The 27988-nt window shown below is 40.6% G+C and overlaps 1 protein-coding gene across 1 annotated transcript in view; it reads left to right on the top strand.

Moving 5' to 3' along the window:
* Nucleotides 1-27988, top strand: part of LRP2 (LDL receptor related protein 2) — a gene marked incomplete at its 5' end in the record, with an annotated part of 164926 nt that overhangs the window by 74210 nt on the left and 62728 nt on the right. The window contains 15 exons of the mRNA XM_081936538.1: nucleotides 24-401; nucleotides 5564-5812; nucleotides 6690-6901; nucleotides 7324-7508; nucleotides 8349-8577; nucleotides 9293-9470; nucleotides 11299-11427; nucleotides 14979-15145; nucleotides 15881-16024; nucleotides 16170-16279; nucleotides 18463-18640; nucleotides 20213-20426; nucleotides 21939-22178; nucleotides 24374-24562; nucleotides 26057-26977. Of these exons, the coding sequence (XP_081792664.1) occupies nucleotides 24-401; nucleotides 5564-5812; nucleotides 6690-6901; nucleotides 7324-7508; nucleotides 8349-8577; nucleotides 9293-9470; nucleotides 11299-11427; nucleotides 14979-15145; nucleotides 15881-16024; nucleotides 16170-16279; nucleotides 18463-18640; nucleotides 20213-20426; nucleotides 21939-22178; nucleotides 24374-24562; nucleotides 26057-26977 (3723 nt within the window). The remainder of the gene's footprint in view (nucleotides 1-23; nucleotides 402-5563; nucleotides 5813-6689; nucleotides 6902-7323; nucleotides 7509-8348; nucleotides 8578-9292; nucleotides 9471-11298; nucleotides 11428-14978; nucleotides 15146-15880; nucleotides 16025-16169; nucleotides 16280-18462; nucleotides 18641-20212; nucleotides 20427-21938; nucleotides 22179-24373; nucleotides 24563-26056; nucleotides 26978-27988) is intronic.

Here is a 27988-nt window from a genome sequence, read left to right as displayed (position 1 = left end):
TGCATCCTTAATGTGACTTCCAGCTACAAGACCTCCTGGAATGTGCCACCAGACTGAATTCCAGTGTCAATCAGATGGCAACTGTATCCCAGCTAGTTGGGAATGTGATGGCCACCCAGATTGCGTGGATGGCTCTGATGAACATCACAGGTGTCCACCTAGGACCTGTCCGCCTTCTTTTTTCCGCTGTGATAATGGAAACTGCATCTTTCAAGCTTGGGTCTGTGATGGCGACAATGATTGCCGGGATAGGAGTGATGAGAGGGACTGTCCAACCCAGCCTTTCCGGTGCCCCAGCTGGCAGTGGCAATGCCCAGGTCACAGCATATGTGTAAATCTCAGTAAAGTATGTGACAATCTTGCTGATTGCCCTAATGGAGCTGATGAATCACCCCTATGCAGTAAGTATATATTTAATGTGCAGTGCAAAGAAAGCCTTCAAAACCTACTTGACAAAGTCACTTAAATAACATTGCTTAACCTCATAGGTTTATGGTAAAAATGCAAAAAGAAAACTATATCATACACAGTTCTGACTTCTCAGAGAAAAGCTCTGGGATTATAATGATAAAAATGTTATTTTGAATGAGGTCGTTCCTCATTTTTATTCTCTCACTAAATGCATGCAATAGGGGAAGCTGAGAGAAAAAGACTGGCCTAAAGGACCTGCTGAATTGTTTGGGGCTGTTTTTCGCCCTCCCCATCCTCCGGAGGCTTTCCTGAAGCCTGGGGAGGTTGAAAATGGCCTCCCTGCCCCCCCGATGGCACCTCCGGAAGCCGGAAACGGATCATTTCTGAACTTCCTGTTGGCTCATTGGGCCTGTTTTTCACCTTCCCCAGCCTCTGGAGGCTTTTTTAAAGCCTGGGGAGGGTGAAAATGGCCTCCCCCAGCCCTCTGGAAGGCCGAAAATCAGCTGGCTGGTGTGTGCACGGATACCGGAGCTGATGGCTGGTGTGCCATCAAATACGGTACATAGATTCACCATCACGGGTATAGTTGGACTTGAATCCAAATTTCCCTGGTTTCAGCCCCACAGTCTTCATGACTGCATCATATTGAAATAAATATTGCATATAGTTTTCTGATTGCTGGAAATAGCATTTAGATAGTAGCTAATTTGGGCTGAGTGATCAGTTGCTAACTTGCTGCAAATGCAAACACCTATGTTTTGAGTATGCTTTTTATGAATGCGTTACTTAGGACACTTAAGCTTTAGTATGTTTCACTTCAGGCTTTACTATTCATTTCTTTAAAAACATGCTATGTTTATAATTTAAGACTGGGACTTAATCAGTAGTTGCTTTCAATTTAAATCAAATTTAAGCCAATCTTTAATATTTCCTTTAATATTTCTAACTTTTATCTGATTTTAATCTCCAAACTTGCAAGTTGCAGAAGTAGCGTTGGTATTGATTACTGACAATGTTGATTTAAACTTAATTCTAACTTCTTTCTTTCTTTCCTTCCTTTTTCTAATCAATCAATGCACAATCTCAGATGAGCCTCAGCCAGGTATGACACTAAAATCATATTAGATTCACAGCTTAATAGATTCAGATTGCATGTGTGAAATGAATGTTTGTTTACAAAAACAGAGACATTTGCTTTGATTGAGATTGTTCTTTCAGAATTGCGTATTTAGTGTAAGAACTCTGCTAGATCGGAGCACCAGCTCACCAAAGCGAGCTTTTTGTGTCTTCCTTGACCTATTAGATGCCCTTAAGAAATCCTTAAGCAAGACATGAGCATAGTAAAATGGTTTACTTGTGTTCCCTGTTCTCTGACTTGCCGTATTTTTCAGAGTATAAGATACACCTTTACACACACCCAAAAAGAGAGTGAATTCTTATACATTGAATACAGCATTTTTTGCCTCCCAAAATGGATGTGAAGAAGGTTTGGGAGGCTTGCAAAGTGCTCCTGAAGGCTGGGGAGGGGGAAAAACGGGCCGTTTTTGCAAAAAATGAGGCATGCAGAGGGTTTGGGAAGCCTGCAGAGTGCAAAAACTTTTTAAAAAAGATTTACCTGTTCAAAATCATGGTGCGTCTTATACTCCAGTGCATCTTATAGTCCAAAAATACGGCATTTATTAGGTGGTTATTTCAATGGGAAAGGACTCATTTCTTGATCAGCCAAATACTCCTTGTTAACTCAACCAATCACCTTTTCAGATAACAGTCAATTCATCCTCCTTGTATGTCACGTTCTTTGACATCTCTTAATCCAAATGTAATTCCTTTTTTGAAAGCACAGTTATTTATTAAGAAGAATGGGATGGCTTTCCAAGAATTTCAGCAACTGAATCATTTCCCATCTGCAACTAATACATTCCAAAGTACATTAGGATGGAATTTTCCTTATTTTTGTTGATTGCCATTGTGCGAACCAGTGAATTTGTGTGTCTTGCTGCTCTTGATGAAGGAGCTTGCTTATGGTCATTTATTAAACCACGTCTTGAAAACCTATCGGTCTGGGAGACAAACATGACTATGATCCAGATATCTTCTTCCTAGTGTATTTCTACAGGTGCACGGTCCCCTTTTTGGATCATTGAACGCCACTTTGCACGGTCTACAGGGCGCAAGCCCGCATCTTGCATATCTTTGTTGATGGTATCTTGCCATCTCTGTTTTGGATGGCTGTGAGGTCACCGGCCATCGACTTCTAGTCAGTAGGCAGTCTTCGCTATGATGGAAGGTGTTGCTCTCTGGACATGTCCATACCAGCAGAGTCGGCCTTCTCTCATCTCTAATTGGTGCCACACCAAAATGTTGATGAATTTGTGATGTGGTCAAGAAGGGAGATGCTTGATATCCAATGGAGCATCTGCATTTCTATGGCATGGAGATAGCTTTTGGTCCCTATTGTTGCTGCCCAGCATTCAGTGCAACAGGGCAGATTTACAAGATTTATCTTGTAAATCTTAAATTTAATGATTTAACTATGATCCAGAGATGCCTCTACAAAATTTTAATCTATTTCTATGTATACGTAGGAAACCAGTTGTTTCATTTCAGATGTAGCTTGTTCTCATATTCCAAGCACCCCAATATTTGGTGGAAGCGGGAGAGCATATGACCTTCTTTTCACTTAGGAGGCATCCCAGTATTAATGAATATGTTCTGACCTAGGCTTCCTTAAAAAGCATGAAGCAGACCCTTGGTCCCAGAAAAACCTCTTTTATTTACATGACTGTGAATTCCTTTCATTCACAGTCAGCAAGGCTTGGCAAACAGTCTCTCAGAGGAATATTTATCAACACGAACCTTATCTTGCTTGGCGAGCTGCCAGATAATTAGTTTCCAAATGCAGGACAGGGCAACGCTTGGCACACAGTCTCTTATAGTCACAAACAGAACTTTCCACTCTTGAAACAAAGGAATGAGTTGTTTCCTGCAAAAGCCCCCTCCCCGTTCGCTCCTCTTTTGTTTCCTTTGGGAGGGGCCAATCACCTCCAAGGTGTGGCTTTACTGCCAAGTCGACCCTGCTTTCTTAATTGTTCTTGTCTTCTGGCAGCTTTGCGCATGTGCAAACTGGGAACAGGCTCCAGCTGTTCCTCTGCCTCACTGCTGTCTAGCTCCCTCCCTGCCTCCAATGCAGAGCCCTCATCTGAGCTTCCCTCAGCCTCTAGGACTGGCCAATGTTCCTCCCCAACCTCCTCCCTGTCTGACTCTGCTGCCAGCTCTGCTGGCCGCTGGTGGGCCACAACAGAATAGGCTTCGCAGGGCTGTGGTTTTGAAGGTCTGTAAACAATATGGCCCCCAACTGTAAAAATGTTGCCTTCTGAAAGAAAGAGTAGTCAGTTAACATTGCATGTCTGATAAGGACGGACTTCAATCAAATCTGTCACTTAAAAGCCTCAAACCAACTTTCTATCCCCAAATTGACAAGACTCAACTATGAAACTAGACAGATTCTGTGTTGGAAGGAGAAACCTCCTCCCTCTTCAAGCCCAAATATTGAACTTCTCAGGCCATTTTGTCATAGAGTGTAATGGCATTAATCCATGGGTGCCCAGATGTGCAGTGATGTAACCCATGGCTTCTGTTAAACTCTAAATGCCACTTTATATTTCTTGTTTAAATGTAAATGGTTCTCAGTAAATGAGAATACAGAGTGCTGTTGAAGGTCAATGTTTATGGAGGCTCTCAGTCATCTAGGACATGGTTTTCCCAAAGGTGCTTTCAAAAAGACAACTAGACTTCCTTGATTTTTCTTGAAGATGTTAATGACTGATTGACTGCAAAGTGTATAAGTCTTTTCCATTCCTCTTCAGTTAGTTAGAACTGAAGAAGTTTCTTGGATGAGAAGTGAGAACCGAAAGTTTCCAAACAAAATAAAGTTCGGTTGCCTTTTTGAAAGCACCTTTGGGGCTGTTGAAGGTCCAAATTTAAATAGCATCTTCACTTTTGAGGCTTTGTTAGATCCCAAAGGGAATCTAAGAAAATTACAATTATTGGTAGCCCGATGCTTTGTTGTCCTCTCCAACATGACCCCTGCCTCAAAAATTGGAAGCAAAACAAAGTACCCTAAAGAAATAGAGAATATTACTACATGGAATAGGGGACACAAGATACCAGTTTACCTTATGCTCAATGCTCGTTTTATGTGCATTTTAATGGGTCTTAAAAATTCAAAAGATGCCCACTAGCTAAACAAGTCTGGGGACCTCACTTTCATGTAAAGTGTGGAATGCTGCAGCCTGCCCTTCATATTCTAGCCATGGTCACGTAAGCTAAGGAGAGGCAAAAGGAAGCTAAAATTATCCAAGGTTTGCTTGCATTCACTTTTGTTGCAGAATGACTTCTTGACTTTGGTTTGAAAACCTAATCTTAAATGCTATTTTCTTTTGGCATATGTGGTTGTGTAATTAGGCCTAGAATTACTGTAACCGCTGATTTAAATGTCTTTTTTGTACTAGAATGTGGTCTGGATCTTGCCTATTGAATCCCACTACACAACAACGAGTAACTTGCCTTCTCTGTTTAGAATGCTTCAAAAAAACCTGCTTTGTCTTGCTGTTTTTAAGGCAAAAGGGCATTAAATAGAGCTGAGCATCCTCTGACTATTCATTGGGAAGACGCAAAACATCAGCTATCAGCCACCGTGGCTGTTTTTCCCTTGCCACGTTGCTTTTTGCAGGGAGGAAAAGAAAAGGAAAGCAAACAAAACAGAAAAGGGCAGTCCCTGCCCAGCAAAATGGCAAAGCAGCTCCTTGGGGGCAATTGGGTAAAAATGTGGCTCATGGCAAGATGCTCTTATTGCCTTGAGTCATATAGAGGGAAGAGGGGTTCCTATAAGGCAAGATGAAGTGGGAGCTCCCATCAGTGTGGAAACACTCCCCTTCAGCTCTAGAGAAAGGCTGCACAATTACCATTGTAGAATGTTCTATCTACTAAAGACTTGCCCCTGTTTCATGGCCACACTGTACGTAGCGTCTATCTTGAATGGGTGCAGCAGTAGCATGCAGTGAGGTCCATAGGATGGTGATTTGAAAGACCCAAGCCATGAACTAAGGACAGGTGACCTATGTTCATATCACTCTCTCCAATTTATTTGCAGACCAGGAGACCTGCTTGGATAATAATGCAGGCTGCACACATGGATGCATTCAGGGCCCCTTTGGAGCCCAGTGCTCCTGCCCTTTCGGCTACCAACTCGCCAACGATTCAAAGACCTGTGAAGACCTTAATGAATGTGGCTCTCCTGGATTTTGTAGCCAACACTGCCACAACGAAAGGGGATCGTTCAGGTGTTACTGTGATGATGGCTACATCTTAGAATCCAATGGGAAGACATGCAAAGTAACAGGTGAGGGATGCCCTAATTATAAGGTGATAGGAACAGTCACAAATGCATAATCACATCCTGGCTATTCTTACCCAGTGAGATATTGAACATTAAACATTGTTCACTCATTTGAATATAGGCTACCAGCACTAGGATATTCATAAGGCAGATTATAATTGCAGTCACCTTTACAAATCTGATTACATCAGAAGTTATTGTGTATTGAATGCACAGATAATTATGATATGTTCGAGATGTCAAGATGTCCAGTTGCTAAAAATTGACATAAAAATTAACATAATCGGTGTCCTATGTAAGCAAGTATTTTTGCTTCAGGGAGTCATATGTACAATGGGACCTGAAGCCTTTATGGCTCAGGTGGCATAGAACAATTGCTTAACATATTCTATTGTAGAACACAAGAGACTGACCAAGACTGAGTTGGCCTAATAATCCATCTAGCTCAATCCACAACGATTGGCAGCTCTTTAGATTTCACAGCTCAGCTTGGAAGAGCCAGGTTTAAACCTGAGATTATTGGCATGGCAGACTGTGTATTTAGCCCTCCTTATTCCAATGGTCCCCAATCTTTGGGGCACCAGGGACCGGTTCCGAGGAGAGAGGTTTTTCCATGGACTGGAAGCGGCATGGCTTTGCCTGCAACCCGCAGATGGGACTTTGCTTGTTTGCATGGCCTAATTTCATGAACCAGGGTTTGGGGACCCCTGCCCTATAGCATCATGAAATTATGGCTTTTAAAAATACTGTGTATTAAATACTGTGTATTTAATGTGTGTACTGTGTATTAAAATTATATATCATATATGCCTTTATGAAATGGAATGCCTTCTAGATGTTGATAGTTTAAAGGTTTGTTTTTAATTGCCTGTTTTTGCAGAATCTGGGAGTCTTCTCTTGATGGTAGCAAGCCGTAACCAAATTGTCGTTAATAACATAACTTCCCAGGCACAGCGCATTTTCTCCTTGATTCGAGATGGAAGGAACATTGTAGCTCTTGATTTTGATTCAGTGACTGATAGAATCTTTTGGTCTGATATCAGCCAGGACAAGATTTGGAGTGCTTACCAGAATGGAACAGACCGAAAAGTAGTAAGTATCTTGCTGATTTAAGGCGGTGATTGCACGTCCAAATTTTATGGAGCTCTAAGTCAGTCTGGGGGCTCATGAAAACTATTCTGTTAATAAATACACGTAGAAGGATTAGGGCCAGTGAACACACGCTATAGTGGAGACAGCCTTAGTAAGAGATCCCTGTTCCCTGAAAATATGTTGATTTTGTTCATAAATATTCATTTTAGACTAAGAATTAAAATTTTCTCCCCAGTGAATTGGGGAGATTATAATTTTTTAAGAGAGATTAGAGAATTTTACTTTAGTTAGTCTTGCCACGGAGGAGGAGATAAATAATACATGTTTCCCATATTTTATAAAATGCAAACTAACTTGAATCCTTTTCAATAATAAACGATTACAAGGATGCCAATATAATGGGTTTCCATGACTTTGTGCAGGTATTCGACAGTGGTGTCACAGTTACAGAAAGCATCGCAGTGGATTGGATAGGCCGCAACCTTTACTGGACAGACTATGTCTTGGAAACAATTGAAGTCTCCAGACTTGATGGAAGCCATAGGACTGTTCTGATCAGTGAAAATGTGACAAACCCAAGAGGTCTAGTCTTAGATCCTAGAACCGAGTAAGATTTTTAAACATTGGCTTTAAGCATGCATAATTGTTGTTGTGTATTTCGTAGTGACGTGCAATAAGAAAGAATTTTGTTCAGTGGCCCTCTTTGGAATGGGCCTTATAGCAAATAATTATGAAACAAGTGAACTTTAGGATTGTTGTAACATGATTGAAGGCATTCATGTTTCCAAATCACTTGATTGCATATCATAAATTTGTGGAACATCGGAGTGCATTTGGATGCCATCAGTTGTCTTCTGAGTTGTAGCAGAACTCTGGTGCACAGTTCAATTAATGATAGCAAATTACAGAATCACACCTAATGTGGGAACTAGAAGGTCCATTTATACCACATGGCCATCTTAAATATACTCCAGTGTAAAGAAGTGTGAACAAGCAGAGAATGTTTCGCTGGTTGTCAAATTCTATGGTCCAATATGTTGCAGCAGCATTATTATTCCCATATTGCAGATAAGGGACAGAATCTAAAGGGCCAGTTTGATCTAGTGGTTAAGGCAACAAGTTAGAAAGCCAGTTCTAGTCCCGCCTTAGTCATGGAAGCTACTTGGGTGACCCTGGGCCAAACTCTCTGATCCCAACTCACCTCACAGGGTTATTGTGATGGGGAAAAAATAGGCAGAGGAAGGCATATCAGTTCTGCACACTGCTTCGAGTTGTTTGTAAAAATAACAAAGGTGGGATATAAATTTAAAAAAGAATAAAATAAAAACACTCTGAGAAATAATAGCTTGCCTAATGCTGGGTAGTGGCAGAAGTGAGATGTGAACCAGGAGCTTCCAGATTTATAGGATTAAACATCTTTCTACCATTAATCTGTTGTTTTCTGCAGTGGTCATGTGATGTTTTGGACAGACTGGGGTCAAAATCCCCGAATCGAAAGAGCAAGTATGGACGGCACGTTACGAACGACCATTGTCAGCAATAAGATCTATTGGCCCAACGGACTCTCCATCGACTATCCCAACAAACTGTTATATTTTGCGGATGCTTATCTTGACTACATTGATTTCTGTGATTATAATGGAAACAACAGGAGGCAGGTGGTGGCAAGTGACCTGGTATGAGAAAAAAAATCAAATTTAAAAAATGGGGAAATGGATGGCCAGATTGTTCAAATATTTACTACCTGATAGCAATAGCCCTTAGATTTCTATACTGCTTCACAGTGCTTTACAGCCCTTTCTAAGTGGTTTACAGAGTCAGCCTATTGCCCCCAGCAATCTGGGCCCTCATTTTATCGACCTCGGAAGGATGGAAGGTTGAGACAACCTTGAGCCTGGTGAGATTCGATCTGCCAAATTGCAGGCAGCCGGCAGTCAGCAGAAGTAGCCTGCAGTACTGCACTCTAACCACCGCACCACCACAACTCATCAAAATCATAATACCTGATTTTATATATTCGGTTGGCTGAAGCAGAAAATTTTCAGAAGAACGGGAATCTCTGTCCCATCGGGATAAACCCAGCAAGCTATCTAGTTTATTACTTCAGACTTTTGAGTGCTGGTATATCATCAGCACCTAAATTATATTATACGACTTAGGTCCATGTATAAAAAAGTCCACAGCTTGTTGCCTAAATGTAATGATGCAAAGCTGTTAACGCATGTTGGGAGCCATCTGTTGTGCCATAAACTTTCCTTGAGGTTTACTTCAGCAAGGCTAGGAAGATGCCTAGAAAACTTTAAATGTTCATATGACGTGTCACTTTAGGATAACAATAGCAAGGGCATGGAATAATAATGGAAATTTTTATCCTTTAAAAAAAATAAATAGATATTGCGGCATCCTCATGCACTCACTGTCTTTGAGGATTTCATATATTGGACTGACCGATACACCCATCGAGTCATCCGAGCAAACAAATGGCATGGGAGAAATCAAACAGTCATGATCTACAACGTTCATCAGCCTCTAGGGATTGTGGCAGTTCATCGTGTGAAACAGCCTCCTGGTAAGATTGGCCAGCAAAAACAGCAAACAGCTCAGACTTTAAAAAGCATTAAAAAAAAGCAGAACTGCAATAACAAGCTCCCTGCTTCATAATGCATTCTTTTTTTTCTTTTAAATATTAACAAGACTTGGATCTCTCCCAGTTTATAATGTCTGCCAGTTGAAGCTGCTGACTGATATACAGTATGTGAAAAGTTTTGCATTTGTGATTGTGGCAACAGCAGGTTGTTGAGTGCCTGTATTTGTGTAGATGGGTGCAAAGCACTAGAAGGGAATGTTTCCCTGTGGATTTGTGTGTGTGGATTTGTATGTATATGAGTGGTATAGTGGCCTAGAGGTGGAGCTCTCACCTCCCAATGAGTTTGATCCTAGGTAGTGGCAGATATTTCTCTCTCTGAGCACAATGAGAATATATCTGCTGCGACCTCCACATTGGTGACAGGAAGGGCATCTGGCCAGTAAACACTCAGCTCCATTCAGTTGCCCCGAATCCACTCCGATGCAAGGGATTACAGGGTCCTTAAAAGACAAAAAATATTGTGTGTGTACATGCACAGTCAACAACACTTTATTGTTTAATAAAAGTGAACCATTTATACCTGCACACATAGCTGGTGGAAACCTTGTGAGAGACTGTTTGAATCTTCGAAAGAACCTTTCTACCTAATGCTTCAAGGACAAGGAATTTGTTTATACAATCCAGTATGAAGGCAATTCCTTTCCAATGCTTTGCTTTTCCTAATGTTTTTGTTTTAACATCATTAGAATGAGATGTTTTTCTGTCATATGAATTTCAAAAATTGACAGTGTGAAAAATGGTGTGACTCCCGTTAAATGATATAATCCTTCCTTCAAAATCTACTGAAAGCACATGTGCAGAAAACAGCAAAGAAACAGCAAGAAGTGGTTGACTCAGTTAAACAGGGAGGGAAAAGACAAGAGAAAAGGCAAAATAATTGTTTACAGTGGCCCTGTTGACACATCAAAATGTTTAATTTTATCGTTTTGCATATTGACTTTTTACATCTATCTATCTATCCATCCATCCATACAACCACCACCCTCGCTCCCTCCCTCCCTTGCTCGCTCGCTCGCTCCATCCATCCATCCATCCATCCATCCATCCATCCATCCATCCAGCCAGCCAGCCAGCCAGCCAGCCAGCCAGCCAGCCAGCCAGCCAGCCAGCCAGCCAGCCAGCCAGCCAGCCAGCCAGCCAGCCAGCCAGCCAGCCAGCCAGCCAGCCAGCCATCCATCCATCCATCCATCCATCCATCCATCCATCTATCTATCTATCTATCTATCTATCAAAAGATGCAGTTTGGAGTAGTGGTTAAAACTCAAGCTAGAACCTGGGAGAGCATGAGTTCTGGTCTCACTTTAGGGAAAAAAGCCAGTTGACCTTGGGCCAGTCACTTTCTGTAAGCCCTAGGAAGGAGGCAAGGGTAGATCACTGCTGAAGACCTGTGCCAAGGGTTTTGTCCAGTTTCTGGTAATTGAATACAATTGAATGGAATGAGAGGGGGAAAAAATCTAAGGAAAACCTTTCCTGAACTCCTGGGCTAAATCCCTACTACCTGCAAGAAGACCTCCTCAACAGTTTAGGGAAATAGTTAAATCTAAAGGGGAAAGAGGTCTTAAATCTTGCTCATCTGAGTAACTTTCTCCTAGAAAAAACCCACTCTTGTCTCAAGAGAGCCACCCCTGATTCTCTAGACATGGTACAAAACCTCAAGCTCAATACAGTATGCAAAACCTAATGTCCCCTCTTTGACTTTGTCAAACGCTCATGGGTTTGGGTTCACGAGTGCTTTCATTTTTTCTCCCAGGTATCAATTTCTGTGAACGATCCTACTGTAGTCACCTGTGTCTGCTTTCTTCATCGGGTCCCCGGTTTTATTCCTGTGCCTGCCCTTCTGGATGGACTCTCTCCACGGATAATGTGAACTGCGTGAGAGGTGGGACCATATAAGAGAGCTCTGTTTGGGACTAAATAATGAGAAAGTGTTCTGAAGGATGTTTCCCCAACTGCAGAATGTAGGGAGGGAAAACCACTCGCAATTTGATAGCTGGTGTTATCATTACTGTATAGATCTTGTATGGTGTGTTTTTTTTTGCACTAGAATCAGAAGCACTGAGGTGGTTCTAGGTTAAAAGGATTAGCTGGTGACATCACCATTATCCTAGGGATGTTCCCGGCAGGAGCTGGAGTGAAGGTTGGGTCTCGAACGCAGATTTGCTAGCCTCAGGCCCAACTTTTCAACCACTTGAGCCGCTATGTATGAGGTGTATGATGGCGAAGGGAAAGAGGATTTTGCTGTTTTATGGAAGGAATGAAATGAGACAGAGCTTTAAAAAGAAAGAATTACAAAGAAAAAGAAAGGGGAGAAAAGAAAACATGGCTAGCCATACATAATCTGCGCTCTTAAGGAAAAATGCATCAAGCAGCAACAGCCAGTACTTCTACCTGAAAGAACATTGTTTACATTTTACTGCATAGTTGCTACTAAATGATGATGGCATTGGGATACATTTACTCTTCAGCTTGTTATTGTGCTAATTTTAGAACTAATGAAAGATGTATTTTAGTTAGTAAATAGGAAATTCTACAATTAATTGGAACTGGGCATGGCTAGTCTAGTGAAGAGAAGGACCGGGGGAGACATGATAGCAGTGTTCCAATATTTGAGGGCTGCCACAGAGAGGATGGGATCAAGTTATGTTCCAAAGCCCCTGAAGGCCAGACAAGGAATAATGGATGGAAACTGATCAAAGAGAGATTCAACCTAGAAATGAGGAGAAATTTTCTGACAGTGAGAACAATCCATCAATGGAACAGAAGTTGCCTTTGGAAGTTGTGGGTGCTTCATCACTGGAGGCTTTCAAGAAGAGATTGGATTGCCATGTGTCAGAAATGGTGTAGGGTCTCCTGCTTGGGTGGGGGGTTGAACTAGATGACCTACAACATCCCTTCTAACTCTGATAATCTGTTAATCAAGCTGCCGAGCAAAATCAGTAGGTATGTGACAGATATTTTATGTGGTAGATTTGGGTTTTGGGAATGATATGGAAACCAAGGACACAGTAGTTCCTCTTTTCAGTGAGTGTAGTTATCTAACCATGGACAGCTCCACCTGAATTTTACGTAGGTTATAATTTAAAGAAGAGCTTGTTCTGTGATGGGAGAAACCAGCTCAGTGCTCTTTTACGAAGACTGGATTTTTGTACATTTTGACTAGTTCCTGTCATTCAGACTTGGTCTTATGTGTTCTAAAAATGTGCTATGATAAAGCCATATTATGATTCATGTTATGCGCTCAAACACATCTAGGTTTCTATTGTAATGCTCCCACAAATTTGTGGGATTTCAGTGGGACTGAAACGTAAGCCTCCTAACTGGAAAGAATAGTTTCCCTTCCTCTGACAAAAAGTCTTGCTTTATTGGCTTCAACCCAGTGGGATTTATTTGCAAGCAAACATTCCAGGATTGCTTGGCAAAAAGTAAAGAAGAAATTCTAAATAATACATTGTGAGGCTGATGCTTTATGAAACACTGTAGTTGCCATTAATGATCTGTGGAAGGGAGGGGGACTTCCCTCCTGGAATTATTTATGACTCTTAAGGTTTGCTTGCATTATTTCACTTGGAAGTTCACCTACAGAAGCTCTGCCATAGCATGGTTTCGTTTTTTTTATTACGTTTTTCTTTCCGTCACAACGATATTGTTAGAATAGAATTCTTTATTGGCCAAGTGTGATTGGACACACAAGGAATTTGTCTTTGGTGCATATGCTCTCAGTGTACATAAGAGAATAAAATACATTCATCAAGAATAAAAAGATACAACACAGTGATAGTTAAGGTTACTAATAAGCTATCAAATTGTACTAGTAAACAAATAAAACAATATAAAGTGAAAGATACAAGCAACATGGTTATAATCATAAGTGGGAAGAGATAGATATTAGGAAGGAAGAGAAGAATAATAGTAATACAGTCTTAGTAAATTTTTTAACAGTGTTCTGGGAATTAGTTGTTAAGCAGAGTGATGGCATTCGGGAAAAAGCTGTCCTTGTGTCTAGTTGTTCTGGTGTGCAGTGCCCTTATTCTTGTTTTGAGGGCAGAAGTTGAAACAATTTATATCCAGGATATGAGAGCTCTGTAGATATTTTCACAGCCCTCTTTTTGACTCGTGCAGTGTACAGGTCCTCAATGGAAGGCAAGTTGGTAGTGATTTTATTTCCTGCAGTTCTAATTATCCATTGATATCTGTGCCTGTCTTGTTCAGTTGCCTAGCCAAACCAGATAGTTATAGAGGTGCAGATGACAGACTCAATAATTCATTTGTAGAACTGAATCAGCAACTCTTTAAAGTCTCCATAGTTAATTGATGGAGCTCATGTTGCAAACAGGGATGATGGTGGAATTAAGTGATAGTGGAATTAATTCCAAATAATGCTGTTTCTGTTTGTGGCATTCACACTTCACTCTATAGACAATCTTCATTTATGTTCATGTTTCCTATTTTCACTGCATTAACCTGAATTCGTAATTGAAATTAAGGGCCCCATGGAGAGAGAGAAAATGTGTGTGCATGCATACATACATACATACATACATACATATACATATACATATACATATACATATACATATACATATACATACACACACACACACACACACACACACACACACCACACACAGAGGATGTGTGTATGTATGTTCCAACATAACTCTGGAACAACTCAAGCAATCACAACCAAACTTGGTATACAGATGACTTAACTCCTTGGAGGCAAATACTGTGGGGGTAAGACACCCCTAACACCCCTTGGGGGGATGTTCTGTTAAGATGCAGTCTGTTGTGCCTTTAAATGGCTTCTACTGTGCTGCTGTAAAATGGCTTCTACTGTACAGCACAGTTGCCATGGTAACAGCTTCACAGTACTCCACAAGGGGGCTCCCTCTGGTAAGGGGGAAAATCCGACGTTAGAAATTATGTTTGGTCTGGACATTTTCCCCCTATAAATAAATACCCAGGCAACGCCAGGTTATTGGTTAGTACTATATAAATACGCACTTGTGATGCTTGCGTGTCAAGAATCTACTGCTGAAGCATGTGTGAAGTGTAAGAAGTTGTTTGTGATTCTTTTGCATGCCTCCTTGAATACGGAAGTTCAGGAAGACTTGACTGATTTTAAATGATGGGAGGGGGGAGAGGAGGAAGGGATCATAGTTCAAAGGGAGAGCATAGGTTTTGCCTGTGGAGACTTCCGATTTTGCCTTTGTTAGACAAACTCAAAAGATCTTTATTTAGAGAGCTGTATCTAGTCACTGGCACAAGTTACCTTTTAATGTATTTAAATGTCTTCGGGGAAGCATCATGAAGACATGCTGTTCTTTTGATCGAATACATCTGGACTTCGGGAAACCACAGAATTTTGTTTTGTTATCTGCAGTAAAGATGTAAGAATAACATTCTGCTTTTTGCGGTGTTGCTTTACAGTGGAAAAGCCATTCCTTATAGCTGTAAGAGATAACATCATTTACGGTCTATCTCTGAACCCCGAGGAGAAATCCAACGATGCCATGGTCCCAATAGCAGGCGTTCAGAATGGATACGATGTTGACTTTGATGATTCAGAACAGACGATCTACTGGGTTGAAAATCCAGTAAGTATACTTGGTTATTTAGGACAACAATTCATTGAAAAGACTCTGCTCTGATATTTTTGTTTTCCATCCCATCTCTGTTTTGGATGAAAAACTAGAGTAAAATCACCATGTACCTATGAATTCTTACCTCGAAAATAGGTTGAATGGATGCTCTGTCTATATAGACCTGTGATGGTGAACATGGCCTGCGTGGCACAGGTAGCACGCAGAGCCCTCTCTGCGGGCATGTGAGTCGTCGCCCCAGCTCAGCTCTACCGCGCATGTATCTGCACTTCCCACCGGCCAGCTGATTTTCAAGTCTCTGCCACGCATGTGAGGGTGGGGCACATGCGGGAGTTGCATGCATATGTATGGGAGGCAGGAATCATGCGCGTATGTGCGGGGAGTGGGATGCACACGGGATCAGATGCGCATGTGCAGGGACAGGGCACATGCAGGGGAGTCATGCGCACATTGCATTATGAGTGCGTGTGCATGTTTTTGGCTCGCAACAACAAAAAGATTAGCCATCACTGATATAGACTAAACCTACTTAGGATTGCATCGTGTCTTCTTTATGACTTTCATTAGGCACTTTTGATTATCATAGTTCAAGAAACAAAAGCACATATTCTTCTTTAGAACTCATGGTAGTCAGTGATGCCATCATGCTAGGAAAAGAAGGGCAGTGATTTTTTTCACCCTGACCGATTCCAAATCACCATGTTATATTCTCCCTTTTTTATCCTGAAGGGTGAAATTCATAGAGTGAAGTCAGATGGCACAAACAGGACAATCTTTGCCCCAGCTGCTGTTATTGGTTCTCCAATGGGCCTGGCTTTAGATTGGATATCTGGAAACCTCTACTATACTAACCCTTCCACACAATCCATTGAGGTAAGCCTCCAACTTCCAGCGAGGGTATGCATTCATATGTAATCCCACGACATCTCCCAGGCACCAATCAGTGTTAAGAATCATTAAGTATAATTTCTCTGCCTTCGTTTCTGCTCCACATAACCAGATCTCATGATTTCTAAAGGTATTGACGCTCCACAGAGAAACCATCTACCGAAAAACTTTGATTACCAATGATGGTACTCCTAAAGGATCTGGAAAGCCACTGGGTTTAACTGTCGATCCTGCTCGAGGGTGAGTTAAATGGATAGTTTCTGGAGCTGTTTAAAATATACCAAGATACTATTTTTTAAGCTTCTTGATCCTACAGTCCTTCTGTAAAATTAGGTTCTGTGTCTCTGGAAGAATTGTTTTCTAAATAATAAATTTTCCAGCTGGGGCGAATGAAAGATAAGTAGAGATGCTCCTTTGTTGGTGAGAAAATTTGCTATTGGGGCTGTATTATTTCCTCTGCTGAAAGTCTGGTATACTCATGGGCATAATCCTGCGGCTGGTATGGTTTCCATCACTAGAGCACATTGGACCGCTAAAAATGACCCTGATTCCTTCAAAAGTAGGGCAGAAGAACAGCTGGAGCCTGTTCCGGGTGTGCGCATGCGCAGAGCTGCCAGGAGAAGGGAACAGCTAAAGAAAAAGGGCTGACTCAGGGGTAAAGGCACAGGTGGACAGTGAATGACCCCTCCCATAAATAATAAGGAATAAAGAGGAGCGAAAGGGGAGTGGGTTAGGGTTATAGACAATTAGTTCAATTCATTAGGGTGAAGATCTGTTCTTGACTTCTTGCCAAGCAATTGCTGCTAAAGCCTGATAAAGATCTGTAGTTGTGAACTCTCATGAAAGATTGTTTGCCATGGCTTTGCTGGAGAGGAATTCCCTTTTACTTACATAAAATAGGTTTTATCAGGACCGGGAGTCTGCTTCATGATCTTGGGAAGCCTAGGTCAGATCAGGAGGAATTTTGAAGCTTAAACTGCTTACATGGCTATATTTGTTTTTTAGTGCTCTGGATTTTTGCCCTTTCCCCTTAATTCCTTCCTCGTGGCTTCTGAGTTGTCTCTAAGACCTAGTATGGGTTATTTCTATCTTTATATTTACATTTATTCAGATAGCCTAATGTTTATCTTTAGCATAAAATTTATAATACCTTGCCTTACATTAGGACCATCAAAACACTCAGAATTTAGTGATGTTTTCTTTCTTTAGTTTTCCATTAGACTAGTAATAAATGACTGATACATTTTGGATTGATGAATGGTGTTTTTTCCACCGTATGCTAACCAAACTGCTGGTTTGGTTTTACCAAATGGATGTTGCCTTTGCTTCTCCCATAATGGGTGAGGGGAGAGAGGAAGTTGCTCCTTCCATAGTCTTTTGGTTAAAGTACTCCTGGTGTTTGTGGTGATGGCTCCCACTGAGCTGGCTTTGTTCACTCTTTGCTTTTTACAGTGATGAGTAACTGGCTGAGCTTTTATATTCACCCAAACTAAAAAGGAAGGAGAATGAGCAGAGCCTTTGTGAAACTTCTTTGCCCTTGTTCTTTTCCAAGGGCTTTGAGAGAAAGAAGACTATTAAATCTTGGAAGATTAAATGAGAATCAAACTCGAAAATGGTTTCCAGGACTTCACCACAAAAATACATAAATCTATTTATTATTAATAATTAATAATATAGAATATTATATATAATACAAACAATAAATTAATAACCTAAACATATTGTTAATATTATTAATATTATTGTTAATATCCACAGCAGCTAGAAAACTGTTTAGCTGTATGCCTATCTCTTTGTGATAAAATTGAGCAGCAATTGTGCATTATATAAAAGTGACTATTTCTTAGAGGGCAAATGTATGCCTGCTTCCTCAGAGTAGGGTTGTGCATACAACATTTGTATATTTAAGGTAAAGGTTCCCCTTGCACATATGTGTTAGTCATTCCCAACTCTAGGGGGCGGTGCTCATCTCCATTTCAAAGCCAAAGAGCCAGTGTTGTCCGAAGACGTCTCCGGGGTCATGTGGCCAGCATGACTAAATGCCGAAGGCGCACAGAACGTTGTTACCTTCCCACCAAAGGTGGTTCCTATTTTTCTACTTCCATTTTGCTTTCGAACTGCTAGGTTGGCAGAAGCTGGGACAAGTAATGGGAGCTCACTCCATTATGCGGCACTAGGGATTCGAACCTCCGAACTGCCGACCTTTCTGATTGGCAAGCTCAGTGTCTTAGCCACTGAGCCACCGCGTTGATACTTACACAGATTTTAAAAAGCCCTAGTAATCTCAGTAAATTTTACCGTTCAGTATATGTCAGCAGTCTTTGAATTAATCTCCCAATGCCCATGCATTTGTATTAATAACAGCATGATATATTTACCACACCTTCCCTGTGTTTTGATTGCCGAAATAACATGGGTTGCAGGAAATTGTATTGGACAGACCAAGGAACAGATAGTGGGATCCCTGCAAAGGTTGCCAGCGCAAACATGGATGGGTCTGATATCAGAACTCTCTTCACGGGTAATCTAGACCACGTCGAGTTTATTACCATCGATATCAAGGAACAAAAGCTGTATTGGCCAGTCACAAGCACTGGAGTGGTACGTATTCAGAAGGGTCCCTACATCTCCTTGCCTGCCAGCAATCTGCAGCTTAAATCAGGAGTGATCCGAAGAGGGATGTTAGGGAAAAGAATGGATCTGCTTACACACATTAAGAATGTGCTCAGTGGGGTTGGCAGAATTGGAAAGGCTTCAGGCAAGTTACTCCCAGCAGGTTGCCTAAACGTTTTTTGAGTTTCTTCTGGTAGTAAATCTCTCTCTGGTCATTAAATGTTAAAACAGACAAATCCAAAAGCTACATCAGGTTTCCCATTTCTTTGTACAAATAAAATTTTATTTTCACTTCCCACGACTTTAAAAGGGTAGGAAAAACAGCTTCGTCAAGAAGAAACACAGATATGCATAAACAACGATGTCGCTAAATGTCTGTGGAGATTCTCGGTCATCCAGATCATGGTTGTCCCAAAGCTGCTTTTTTTCAAGAGGCAACTGGACTTTCTGGTTTTTCTTTGGAGACGTTTCGCTTCTCATCCAAGAAGCTTCTTCAGCTCTGACTGGATAATGGGGAAGGCACTATCCAGTGGATAAAACACCGAGACAGAAACTGAGCAACGTGGTGTATGCAGTACAATGCAGTGAGCCATGTGCAGATCTGTACATTGGGGAAACAAAACAACCACTTCATAAACGCATGGCACAGCATAGGAGAACAAACCCATCAGGACAAGATTCAGCAGTCCATCTGCATTTAAAAGACACAGGCCACTCTTTTGAAGACAGCAAAGTCCATATTTTGGACAGAGAGGATCTCTGGTTCGAGGGAGGGGTTAAAGAGGCCATCTATGTCAAAATTGAACAGCCCTCTCTCAACAGAGGGGAAGGGATATGACATCATCTATCCCCAATCTACAACACAGTCCTTTAAACAGTTCCATGAAGGCTTCGCACCCATTTGCACTACTGATGATGGAGATAAGCCTCCAGGTGACCTTAACCTAATAAGAGAATGCAAATGTCCAGTTGTCTGCAAGGAGTATCAATCCTTCCATTCCCCACCATCCAATCAGAGCTGAAGAAACTTCTTGGAGGAGAAGCGAATCATCTTCAAAGGAAAACCAGAAAGTCCAGTTGCCTCTCTGAAAAAGCACCTTTGGGGTAAACAGGGATGTAAAGAAAACTGATGTTCCCCCAATGTGGCAGATGGGATGTTGCAAATGTTTTGAAAATGGAATTTCGGAATGTGCAGGGATCCTGTATCCAGGACCTTGCCTCCCCGAAACAGTTAAAGCAGTCGTATCTTTTCCCAGGCTCAAACATCTACTTCAGAAACTACTGTACTTTCAAACTGACCTTTCAACAGAATTGCATCACCCCATTGCCAACTTGATCTCAAATGTTTCCTTCCATTTATGTTTACTAATTCTTTAAGGAAAGAGATGACATTGGGAGTGGGTTGGGGAAAAAATTGCTTAGTTTCTCAAGATGGGCAAGGGAAAAGATCAATCATTGTCAAACCTCAGGTCTGTCTTTTAAGATACGAGTTTATGATTTGCACTCATAAAGTGCCGGTTTTGCTTTCTCTGGTGGTATTCAAATTTGATCCTCTTCTAGATCGAACGAGGGAATGTGGATGGTACAAATCGGATGACTTTGGTTGTTCACCTCTCTCACCCATGGGGACTGGCTGTCTATGGTTCTTTTCTCTACTACACGGACCGGGATTATGAAGTCATCGAACGGGTTGACAAGTCAACTGGAGCAAACAAAGTGGTGTTGAGAGACAACATTTCAAGACTAAAATGTCTCCGGGTGTATTACCGAGATGGTTCGTATAAAATAAGCCTTTGAAAGTCCTTTCACATGCTCAGTATTTTGAGTTTGTGTCAGTAGGTGAGAATTTGCTGGACAGTCACTTGTCTGAAACTGTATAGGTTCTCCCGCTTGAGCAGGGGGCTGGACTAGAAGACCTCCAAGGTCCCTTCCAGCTCTATTCTGAGTGATTGATTTATAAAAAATGCCTTTTCATTTCCCTTATCAAGAGTCTTCTGGAAAGACTCAACCTGCACTTTCATCTCTCTCTGCTTTAACTTTTTTACTGGTTGATCAAAATAGAAAATACAAAGAAAAATTCAAAAAAAGTAATAGAAACTAAGAGGAGGGGGAGGGTAAAGAAAAAAATGTGGTGTAAAGAGGGAAAAGGAAAGGAAAAGGCACCAACTTTCCACTCTCTCTAGCACAGTAGAAGATAACAACATTACAACCGAAACTTTTTACTTTTACAAAACAGAATATACAAGCCATTTCTATAACATTAAACTTATCTAATTAGCAAAAACAAAATCAAAGTTTCATTTTTTCCCATTGCAAGCACAAAATCCATCAGCAATTTCAGAATAGAAAACAAGGTTAGATATATTCTCTTCTTTGGGGAAAAGAATCCATTTGACCGACTGTACTTCTCTTTGCTGTGGGGAATAATATATGCTTCTGTTAACTCATTCATCTTTATCACAATTCATATTAAGAGAATCCTCTATTTCAATTTTTTTAACCGCAAAGGGAGAAAACACTTTTTTTAGTTTTGATATTTTACAAATTTTAAAAAAATACTCAAGTATCTATATGTATAAAAGTGAAATACCGCTCACGCATCATCACAAAATCTCCAGAACTAGAAAGCCTACGAACTTGAAATTTGGCACTTATGTTTCTCTTGGCTTCTAAGTGCTCACTAAAAAAGGATTTTTTGAAATGACCATCAGATCATTAGTATTTCTTAAATTATTATTAACACATTCTGATGCTAAGGAGTTAGACATTCTACTCCCTCTCCCCACCTGAAAAGAATTCTGTTTCAACCACCACTTGGGCATGGATGTGGCCAGCATGTGACTCATCCGGTCTATGGGCTGGGAGTTCAGACATTCTCCTCCTCCTCTCCACCTGAAAAATGCTCTGATGCTAAGGAGTTAGACTGAGGGAGAGAAGGGGATAGGAGAGGAGAGGCTTCTATGGGGAAAGCCTGAGGGAGAGAAGGGATGAGGAGAGGATTATAACTACTCATTAATTTTCAAGCTGTAAGTGTTGATTTATCAAGCCCAATCACATAGTTTCATAGCGGAGCACGAATATCCAGCTAGTTATACATAAAGGGAGAAAAAAACATTTTCATTTTAAACCGAGAACTCAAAACACAAAACTACATTGGAGCTCTCATTCGATTATATTTATCACATCAATATAAGCCCAATTAACTCCAATTAGCACATTCAATTCAAACCTCTCCCTTGAGTTTATCTTCGTGGAGTAAATCTTTTTCTCTCCCTCCCTGTTTTAGATTCTGCCGGTTCCTCCAATGGCTGCAGCAACCAAGTTGGGACTTGTCAGCATTTCTGTCTGCCTTTGCCAGGGGGCCTCTTCTCTTGTGCCTGTGCTACCGGCTTTCAGCTCAATTCTGATAATAAGACCTGCTCTCCATACAGTTCCTTTGTCGTCGTATCCATGCTGTCCGCAATTAAAGGATTTAGCTTAGAGACATCTGACCACTCTGAAGCAATGGTGTCCATGGCAGGAAGAGGTGGGTAGACTTTTGAGGGGAGAACTGCAACCTCTTAGCTTTCTGACATAATGTCCCTCTTAGAAGTGACTCATTTATGGCATAGGGCTTGCAAAATGTGTATGTGTATTTTTGGTTGTGATTGGAATTCTAGTAGCTCAAGACGACAAAGCAGAACTATGTACTGTATTTTTCAGAGTATAAGATACACCTTTTTCCCTCATGTGCGTCTTATACACTGAATACAGCATTTTTTGCCTCCCCAAACCCCGCCCCTTCACCAAAATGGCCGTGCATAGCTTGTAGGAGGCTTTCAGAAAGCTCCAGGGGGATGTGGAGGGCAGAAATGAGCAAAACATGCACCATTTTTGCTCAATTTTGACCCCCCAGTTCCCAGGAGCACTCTATAAGCTTCCTAATGCCCTTTTTTGGGACAAAAAATGGGCCTGTTTTTGCAAGAAATGGGGTGTTTTGGGCTCATTTTTGCCCCCTCCCAACCTTCCCAGGAACACTCTACAAGTCTCCTAAGGGCTATTCATGCCCCCCTTTTTTTTAAAAAAAGTGGGGCTGTTTTGGGAAGGTTTGCAGAGTGCAAAATCTTTTTTTGTTTAAATTTGCCTCTTCAAAACCTTGATGCGTCTTATACTCCTTTGCGTCTTATATTCCGAAAAATACGGTAAATCTAGGCAAAAACCATTTTAACTCAGAATGTTAGATAGGAATCAATAAAGGAGGCGAGCCTAGTGTCTCCAAAGGGCAAACACTGGTATCTCATGAGGCATTGAGGTTAGTGTAAAATGGCTTTAAATATACTTTATTAAATTTCTGCAAAATATCATATTTAAAGAATAAAAAAAAAGAATCAAGGGAAAAATAAGCAAGGGGAAGGTACAGAGGAATAAAGGAAGACGAAAAGAAATTAATTTTTAAAATTTATTTTCTTTCTTAACTTCTAACTTTCTTTGATACAGTTATACGTCACATATAAGCTATATTAACATTTTGATCTAAAATTCAATATTGCACAATATGTATATAATCATAAACAATTCTCATTGACAAATCCCAAAATTAATATAGCATTTCTTCAAATGACTTTTTTGAACATTTGAACGCTTGAAAAAAGAGAAACGATGAAGTAGTGGAACTGCTTCCTCTCCCCCCCACCCCAATGGATCATCCAGTTCCAACAGGTGAAAAGATAATAATAGTGCAATCCTTTAAGCGTCTGCTTAGAAGTAAAGTGTTTATTTTTAGGCAAATCAACGTTGGATTGTAGAGTAAAAAGACTTCACTTTCTGGTCCAAGTTGAGAAATGATTTCTAATAACACACACACACACACACACAAAATCCTGTTGGATTATTTTAGACATCAATATAAGGCTAATAGTGAGGGGGTTACTTTTACCCTATATTGTAAAGTTTGACTCAGCAATGTTACAGGTTAATTTTTGAAAGATTGGCAGTTGTTACAGAGCTGTAAGAGTGAATGCGGGGGAGGACCCAATCAGAGGTAAGCTGCTGGGGTTTTGCAGGGATTCGGGAGAACCTCTAGTAAAGTTTCTGTGCAATTCGGAGAACCCCCAAATCCCACTCCTGGCTTGCCCCGCCCAACCCTCCCTTCCCTGGAGTCCCCATGCAGCCCATTTTTGATGCAGAAATGCAGGGCACTCAAAGAGGCTTGGGGATGGCGAAAAACGGCCCTACCGGAAGTTTGGGAAGGCCGGAAACAGGCCTGTTTCCAGCCTGCAGAGGGCCTCCACAGCCTGGGGAGACCATTTTGATCCTCCCGGAGGCTTGAAAAAAGCCTCCAGACCCCAGGATGCGCAAAAACACCTTCTCGCCATGGTGCAGGAGGCCAATTAGCCTACGCCCAGTGTGGCCACGCCCACCAAGCAACTGGGCAGAGCCCCCCTTGCTAAATTTTTTGAAGCCAATCCCTGGACCCTATTGGACCATTTTTAATATTGGGGGAATGATTGTGGTTTTCTCCCATTAGTAAATACAAGATTAATTGTCATATTTTTATCCTTTCAGTTCTCATCCCAAATCAAGGGACTGATGATTTCATGTTATATTTGAGGAATGTTTTAGTGGATTCTAAAGGGTGCTGAGCAAAGGGCCGGGGTTTGATGGAAATCCTACCACCACAATATCTGTTAGAATGGTGAAATTTAAAATAAACAGCGTGTTTCCTTCATCCTAATCTTGCAGGGAGAAATGCATTGCACGTGGACGTTCACATGCCTTCGGGTTTCATTTTCTGGTGTGACTTCAGCAGCCGAATTCCATCCCAGAATGGAATTCGTAAAGTCAAGCCAGATGGCTCCAACTTTATGAACGTTGTCACAAATGGGATAGGATTCAATGGGATCCGTGGCATTGCCATTGATTGGGTAGCAGGTCAGTATTGTGACAGCATTAAAAAAAAATGGTTGGTGGAATTTACTTTTCAGAAATCCTTAAACTGAACTCCCTTCTATTTACTATGAGTGAAATTTCACTGAAATCAATAGGATTTTTCTCCCAAGGTTATGGGTGGTACCTTCGCCTTAATTTTCAATGAATTTTCCAAAGTATATGTAAGAGCATGATGATGTGGAACAGCTTCTATCAGTTGTGTAGATCTTCTATAACACGGATATCAAACTCGCAGCCCGTGGGCAAGATGTGTCACACTATATCACCTGATGACAAAGTGACAACGTGAGTTTGACACCCTAGTTCTAGAACAGTGGTTCTCAACCTGTGGGCCGGGACCTCTTTGGGGGTCGAACGACACTTTCACAGGGGTCGCTTAAGACCATTGGAAAACACATATTTTCGATGGTCTTAGGAACCGAGACACCAATTTTATGGTTGGGGGTCACCACAGCATGAGGAACTGTATTAAAGGGTCGCGGCATTGGGAAGGTTGAGAACCACTGTTCTAGAAGATCCTTATTTTTCCAGCTAGGGTAAGGCAATCGGAAAGTTATTCAGTCATGGTTGAGGACGTATGCAAACTTTAGCCATGTAAGTCAAACTTAGCAAGGGCACTTCAAACCATGTTAATTCATTGTTAATGCTTAAACATGTTTAGACATTTAGACATTATATTTATTATTAAGTCAATTTAAAATATGTACCTTTGTCTACATAGGAGCTAAATTGCAGGATTTTTCTTAAAGTTTCTGTCTTGTAGTGATATGTGTTTTGTATAAAACTGTACTAGGTTCTGAATCATATATTATGATCATATGTGTGTGTGTTGTATTTGTGCTGATAAATAAATAAAGGGAGACTAGTTGTAACACAAATACACACACGCACACATATCTGTCTGTCTGTCTGTCTGTCTGTCTATCTGTCTGTCTATCTCTATCATCTATGTATCATCTATCTATCTATCTATCTATCTATCTATCTATCTATCTATCTATCTATCTATCTATCTATCTATCTATCTATCTATCTATCTATCTATCTATCATCTATCTATTTGTGTTACAACCCCTGGAATGCCCAAATATGGGAGGTTCAAATCCCAGTAAGGGTATGGCTAGCTGATGAGAGCTAAATAGCTTGAAATAGATCTATACTAGTCTCCCTTTATTTATTTATCAGCACAAAAACAACATACAAATATATATATATATATATATATATATATATATATATATATATATATATATATATATATATATATATATATATATATATATATATATATATATATATATATATATATATATATATATATATATATATATATATATATATATATATATATATATATATATATATATATATATATATATATATATATATATATATATATATATATATATAAAACTAACAATTTATATAAAATAATAACAGTATTCAGTGTTTTTCATTTTATTTTACTATATGCAGGAAACCTCTACTTTACCAATGCATTCTTGACCGAAACATTTATTGAAGTTCTGCGTTTAAATACCTCTTATCGACGCGTGCTACTTAAAACCACAGTGGATATGCCACGACATATAGTAGTTGATCCCAAGAACAGATACCTCTTTTGGGCAGACTATGGACAAGATCCCAAAATAGAACGTGCGTTTCTTGATGGCAGCAACAGGACTGTGTTAGTGTCTGAAGGAATTGTAACGCCACGAGGATTAGCCGTCGATCATAGCACTGGTTACATTTATTGGGTGGATGATTCCTTAGACATGATTGCAAGAATTTCTCGTGATGGCGGAGAGCCTGAAATTATCCGCTATGGCAGCCGTTACCCAACACCATATGGCCTCACCATTTTTGAAAACTCTATCATTTGGGTGGATAGGAACTTGAAAAAAATCTTTCAAGCCAGTAAAGAGCCAGGAAATACCGAGCAGCCAACAGTTATAAGAGACAACATTGATTGGTTGAGAGATGTGACTATTTACAATAGCCATTACCAGTCATTGGCCCCTGCAGATGTCAACTACAATCCATGCCTACAGAATAACGGTGGTTGTGACCATCTGTGCTTTGCATTTCCTGATCTGCAAATGCCGAAGTGTGGGTGTGCATTTGGATTGCTGGGAAGCGATGGGAAGAGGTGTTTTATTTCAACAGATAATTACTTGATCTTCGCTTTGGAGAATGGCCTTAGAAGCACGCACCTGGATCCTGAAAACCATAGCCCTCCATTCCATACAATGTCCGTATCAAGGACTGCGGTCGCTCTGGACTACGACAGTGCAAACAGTTTAATATATTTTACCCAAAGTTCTTCGACAGGCCCAGGAAAAATCAGCTATATCAATATACATTCTGGAAGCAGTAATCCCACAGTAGTAGCATTGGGTAAATATCAGAATTCAGAACTATTTTTAAGGTAACTTATAGGCCAGGGGTCGGCAGTCTTAAACACTCAATGAGTCACAAAGGTCCTAACCGAAAACCACTCCCCCCTCCCGGTTCAATTCTGGAGCCGACTGGAAGTCCGGTTCACCCACCATAGAGTCTCCTCCTAGCACGGCATCCTTTTACCGACTGGCCACAGGGAACCGCAGCAGAGGGATGAAAGAGCCACATGCTGCTCCAGAGCCGTGGGTTGCTGACCCCTGTTATAGGCCAATCTTTTATGTGAGTTTCTCACATAGCAGATGCATTTTCTAAGACCATAGAACTAAATATTTACTCAGAGGAATATCCAAAGCGTATATCCGATTGTAACCTGCTTCTTGGAAGGTATTGTGCAGAAGTTATTGAAAGTATGATTACCAGGAAGAAAAATTAATAATGTTCCATTAGTTGTGAACCCAAGCGTGTTTATCTGAGTAAATGCCATTCCAACTGAAATCTGTTTCATACATCTAGGCCCTACCGATTCATTTTATGACAAACTAACAATTTATATTGCCTTTTGTTGAAACTTTACACTTTTCATCAGCGAGGACATTACTTCAAAATGAGTTAAGAATTATGTAAAAACACCACAAACCTTAATACTAACTTGGCATGGAACTAGGTCATTGCAGTTTCAGGCAAAGAAGCTTTCTGCTAGACACAATGCTTTGGACTGCATTGATTAGTTGAGTATTGGCACTAGTAATAAGTAGCCGCTACTCTTCAATTTACTTGTGATGCTTTTTTTTAAAAAATGAAGCTTGCAAGGGCAAAACCTTTCAAAATATTAGAAGTGTAGAAGCTCTTAAGAAGTCTTCTTCTTCATCTTAATCCAGCGACACAGTTTCTTCTTGGCCTGGCCCACTTATAGTCCCATTTATACCTCCTGGCAAATATTTTATCCCGGGATAGTTTTTAGGGGTAGTTTTTTTTAATGTATTTTAAATTTTTAAATTTTAAATCTAA

The sequence above is a fragment of the Natrix helvetica genome (genome assembly GCF_964273705.1).
Source record: "Natrix helvetica genome assembly, chromosome: 1".
Taxonomy (NCBI): Eukaryota; Metazoa; Chordata; class Lepidosauria; order Squamata; family Natricidae; genus Natrix; species Natrix helvetica.
Note: the sequence above shows the minus strand (reverse complement) of the source record. Positions and strands in the feature narration are given on the sequence as shown.